Below are 5,722 nucleotides of genomic sequence, written 5' to 3' on the forward strand. Positions count from 1 at the left end.
GGACCTGGGCTAGGACTCCCTTGATTTTTCTTGATGGCAGTTTTCTTGATGGTAGATTTTTCTTGATAGCTAATTTCAGTTTTCAAATTAATTAATTTTTAAAATCCTATATTTAAATATGTATGTAGTTCAGTGGCATTAAGTAAATTCACGTTGTGAAACCATTACCCCATCCATTCTCAGAACTTTGTTCATCTTGCAAAGCTTACTAAACAATAATTTCCTTTTCTTCCCTGCCCCGACCCCTGGCAAACAACAGTCTAATTTCTAACTCTATTCTTATACCTCATACAAGTAAAATCATGCATTTATTTTTATTTCACTTACCATAATGTTGTAAAGGTCCATCTAGTTGTAGCATGTTATCAGTATTTCTTTTTTTAAAAAGAATATTACATTGTATGTGTGTATCATATTAATAATAGTTCTTTTGTTTTATGGTTTTTGTACTTTCTATTGTGGTTCAGCAATTGTATATTAGTAAATGGGTATAAATATCATAAGAGTCCCTAGTGATATGGTAAGAGCTAGTAGAAGACTCAGATTTTATTCATGGCGTTTGTGTTGATTTTCTGTGTGATCTTGAATACATAGATTATCTGTTGATCTTTCTGTAAAATGTAAGTGCCACCCACTTCTTATAGAATTTGTCCTTGCTCAGATTTTCTAACTTCCAGCTGAGGCTTTGGAGTATGTTACTTTTGATTGTTAAAGAAGGCTCCCCCCCCCCCGAAAAAAGTGCTAGGGGCTGGAGAGATGGCTCAGTAGAATAAGCGCTTCCGTGGCAAGCACAAGGACCTGAATTCAATCCCTGGTTCCACCAAAAAAAAAAAAAAAGAGAGAGAAAGAGAGAGAGAAGACCCAACATGGAGTATATATATGCCATATAAATTTATTTCAAGGGGCTGGGGAGAAGGCTCAGTGGAATAAGTGCTTCCCTGGCAAGCACAAGGGCCTGAGTTCAATCCCCGATTCTGCCAAAAAAATAAATAAATAAATTTATTTCAAGGTGAAATTATGTAATTTGCATATTGTTTGACTGTGTGCAGTTAAGGTTTTGAAAGTTAGGTTCATCAGAAATGCTCACTGGAGGAAAACCAAGCAGATTCTATAGAAAGAATACCTTGACTTTTAAAAGTTCTTGGGGAAACTGACAAAATCTTCAGATATTTTGACAGAAATGACCTTCAACAAAATCATGTTGTGCCTGTCAAACAGAATTTGTCATTGTACTGGTGTGGAGATTTTCAGGAGACACATCCCTCTGCTTTAAATTAACAGCTGCTTTGCTTTACAGTTATATTTATAACTTTTAGTAGTTATACATTAGATTTAAAAGAATACCAACCCAAAAAGTGAAAATTTTACTTTAAATTTTCATTGCTGTTTACAATAAAATATTTGTCTTTATTTTAAGTAAATTCACATTAAATGACCTTTTCCTGGTATTACTTATACTTAGGAACTCAAGATTTTCTCTAAAAATATTTTCTGAATGGTATGTAATACGTGACAAATGTGAAATTATAGTGATAACTGTGAACAATAGCATTCTGTGAAACTGTCTTTTGGAACCATAGTTTAATAGTGTTGTTAGAGCTTTATCTCAGGAATTAGCTTTGGAAACTAGAAGAGACAAACATGTTACTTTTAGCAGCCTCAACACTTTAGAGTCACTTTCTGAAAATGTTTGCTATGGATTCGTTTAGTTTACATGGAAGTTTCTTTCTTTAGTTGTCCTGTAATTCAGGTTAAAAAAGAAACAGTAGAACATTCACTTAAGATCTGTTAATGAATATGTTAGCTAGTTATGTACTGCAATTAAAAAGAATATGCTTAAAATTAATAAATGAGGGCCAGCCAAATAGCTCAGCAGATTAAAGTGCCTGCAAGCAGGTGCAGGGGCCGGGGGTTCAATCCCTGGGCCTGCCATGCCGGCCCCACCCCTGGCGCTGAGATGGCAACTGAGGCTGGGTATGGGGGCGCATGCCTATAATTCCAGCTCTTGGGAGGCTGTAAACAGGCAGATCACTACTCAAGTCCGATCTATTAGTGAGACCCTGAACACTATGTGGGCCCGTCCCTAAAATACAAAAAAATAAAATAAAGTAAAATAAAATTCATAAATGATAAACTTCATTAACTTTAAAAGAAACTGTATGCTTTGGCTTTACTATCAGGCAAAACAGCTCAGAAGTTGCCACATACTAGTTCTGTTTGCATATATTTAATTAAAAAAATTTTTATTGATATCTTTTAGATAGATACAACATTCATTGTAGAGTTCTGTTTGTTTCTAAAGAGAAATCCCTTCTTTTTTTTTATACTTCTCTGTCCTTTCTCCTGCATCAATAGCTGTACCTGGAAGTTTAGTTAAAGTATCTACAGACTGGAGGAGACTTTAGAGATAATGTGGTTATTTGACCCTATTTAGATCACGTCCATCTTTAGCCAGTATATTTGATTATCTAACATCTGCTACAATTGTAACTCACTTGTGTTGAGAAAGTCATTTTAATTGTAAATTTATAGTTCTTAGTGTTTGACATTTTTCTGTTTCTATACATTTGGCATGATACAGATTGGTTCTAATTCTTCAACGTGGTCAAGCAACTCTTGGTTTTTCTGACAAAATAAATATTCTCCAAGTCTTCAAAGCATTAAAAGACCCAAAGTTTTTGTCCTTTCATTCCTACTTCATGATTATCTACATAGCCCTTTGGGATCAAAACCAGTTTTTTCCCTTGATGGTTTCTTACTTGTCAGGTATGCAGGCTGACAGAGGGGCCACCATTTCAAATGTGGCAGAAGAAAAGAGGGCTTTGGGACATCTCACACAGACAAGAAATGATACCTGGACATTTACTCAAAATGTTAGTCAAAAGCTCACATGATCCTAACTTAACCATAAGATTGGAGGAGGGTCAGCTGGGAAGTGACAGTACAGCTTTTCCCTGTGCCTGGCGTGGAGAACCAAATACTTGGTAAATTACAACAATGACTTATCACACAGTCTTTCCAGAATTCAGAGCTTTGTTAGTCTTCATATTCCTTTCTTGCCTAGGATAAAACTTACTGCCCTTTCTCCTTACTGTTGTATGAGTTCCAGTTCTCTAAGCCATCCAGATACACTGTAGGTCTTTGATGTTATTGTTGAAGGACACTGTCCAGGATGGAACAGTTTGTAATCCGGCCAGCACGGCTAGCAGAAAAATTCCCCACTTTGGCAACCTGAAGTCAGACAGCATTCAGCCTGCTGCATTTAAGTTAGTCCAACCATTAATGTTTTTATGAGTGTGGGTTGGAATTGTACATTCATGATTTCAGTTCAAACAGAAAAGCTCATGGAGTATAGAGGCTAAAGTCTTAAGACTTGGGTTCAAGTTCTGTGAACTTTCAGGAGCTGTGTCACAGGGGACAGGCATATTGCTTCTTTGTCTTTTGCCTGGTCCCTGGTGGCAAGAATGCAGCAATATTGATGAGAATATAAAAACTGTGTAGACTCCGTATTACTGAAAGACATGGTTTTGTTTCTTTCTGCCTCAGTTCACCAGAGTTTATTAGGATCTCAGCTAAATGTTTTAAATTACCACGTTCATATGTATGAAATAGTGGACATGTGCTGAAGTCCTTGTAAACATAAACCGTCATCGCATAGATTTTATACTGTTATTAAACAGTCAAATTGATGTGCTCCCTCTCATTTGCAGGTAGAGTTCTTTCACAGTCTACTCCTGGAACGCCATCAAAGACCATAACAATATCTGAAAGTGGTGTTATTGGATCAGCTTTAAACTCTACAACACAGACACCAAATAAAATTGCCATCTCACCTTTGAAATCTCCAAATAAGGTAAAAAAAAAAAAAAAATCAGTTACACATGTCAAATATTTGGTTGAAGGGGCCGGGGAGATAGGTCAGTTGAGGGCCTGAATTCAATCCCTGGCTCCACCAAAAAAAAAAAAAAAAAAAAATTGGTTGATGCTTTTTTTCTACTAGTCACTTCAGATAATTCAGTTTTCATGTGTTTCTCAGCAAGTAGTAGCCACTCAGTGAATACTAAATTAATTTAGTAATTAAGGATTTTGGACAGATTAAAAACCTACTTTAAAAATATAGTTACCTAGTAATCATTTTGCACATTATGATGGTTTCCTTGGCCCATGTGCATGTGGGTTCAGTAAAATTTCTTGAATGATATTTGGCAGAATTGTTGTCTTGGGTGAGGCACATATATAATAGTTATATAAATATAAAATATTAAAACAACTTTTTAAATGGAGATTTCAGTTTTTGTTGGCTAATAAGATCCAGAATACTGGAAATTGCGATTGGATACTGATGACTATATAATCAGTGTTTTTAGAAGCTTTTATTTAAAGCATTCAAAAGCTTTTTGTAATTTGTTTTCATCTTGTTTGTTGTTTATCATCTTAAGGTAGCAAAGTATTATTTTACTCTCAGGTTAAAGACATAGACTCTCACTTTCCTGAAACATACAGATGTCATTGTACCAGCATATGGAAAGATCTAAGGAGGATATAGATAGTTTTTTGTTTTTTTTTTTTTCCCCTCCAGTATTTAGGACAGGGTCTATAGGGTCTCACTATATAGATCAGATTCGTACTGATTCTCCTGTTTTCAGCCTCCCAAGTACTGGGATTGCAGGTGCACATCACCATGCCCAGTCTCAATTGCCATTGAACCCTGGCTGCTGCGCTCTGCCTAACCAGGTGCTTTAGTCTGCTGAGCTGTCAGGCCAGCCCTCTAAGGTATATTTTAAATCATATGATTCAATTGGAAAGCCAAGCATGATTATCCTGTAAGGTGCCAGCCTTGTGACCCTGGAAACACACTGCCCTTTGTACTTGTCTTCTCCCTTGATTTACAGCTGCTCATAAATAGAATAAACACACATTTGCCTTACCTATTTTAAAGGTCCAGCTGCTAGTTTCTGTTTTAATGAGACTTGAGCTAAGTGAACATGATGTTCTTACAGCTTATTCAAGTGTCTTACCTGCATGCTGACATAGACAGTTGTGGGTTTTTTGTTTTTTCCCTGAAATGGAACGAATTCAGTAGATACTGAGTACTTCGCCGTACATAATGGAAAGCATTGGAGAGAAAATGTGAATAAAACCTGGCTTCAGTATCAGTGGTTCAAGAAGGAGCTTAGGGCTGGGGAGATAGCTCAACTGTAGGTAACCGCAAGGTCTTGAGTTCAATCCCCAGTACAGGAAAAAACAAAAAAACCCTGATAGCTCAGCGGACTAAAGCATCTGCTTAGGCAGAGTGCAGCAGCCACAGTTTGATCCCCAGCATGCCATGCTGGCCCCTCTCATAGGGCGCACTGAAACGGCGATTGAGACTGACCATGGTGGCACGCACCTGTAAATCCCAGCACTTGAGAGACTCAAAACAGGAGAATCACTATGAGTCCGATCTATGTAGTGAGGCCCTGTATACCCTGTCCTAAAATCATTAAAAAAGAAAGAAAGAAAGAAAGAAAGAAAGAAAGAAAGAAAGAAAGAAAGCAAGCAAGCAAGCAAGCAAGAAAGAAAGGTCTTAAACTGAGATGTTAAACATTGCCTCATAGATAAATGGCAGCCACAAGTAGACTGGTACGCTCTGCAGTGTGTCAGGCAGAGACTGGCACTACAAAGATGTTCTGGAAAGGTCTTTTTTTTTTTTTTGACATCAGTTATTTTAAAGAAAAAAAAA

General features: G+C 36.9%; 1 protein-coding gene across 5 annotated transcripts in view; it reads left to right on the forward strand.

Moving 5' to 3' along the window:
- The window catches only part of Lin54 (lin-54 DREAM MuvB core complex component), an 83,936-nt gene that overhangs the window by 31,504 nt on the left and 46,710 nt on the right, over positions 1 to 5,722 (forward strand). For all 5 annotated transcript variants that reach the window (XM_004629182.3, XM_023713030.1, XM_023713029.1 and 2 more), the window contains exon 4: positions 3,711 to 3,853. In XM_004629182.3, the coding sequence (XP_004629239.1) occupies positions 3,711 to 3,853 (143 nt within the window). The remainder of the gene's footprint in view (positions 1 to 3,710; positions 3,854 to 5,722) is intronic.

Source organism: Octodon degus, unplaced genomic scaffold (assembly GCF_000260255.1).
Source record: "Octodon degus isolate 3935 unplaced genomic scaffold, OctDeg1.0 scaffold00028, whole genome shotgun sequence".
NCBI classification, from domain to species: domain Eukaryota; kingdom Metazoa; phylum Chordata; class Mammalia; order Rodentia; family Octodontidae; genus Octodon; species Octodon degus.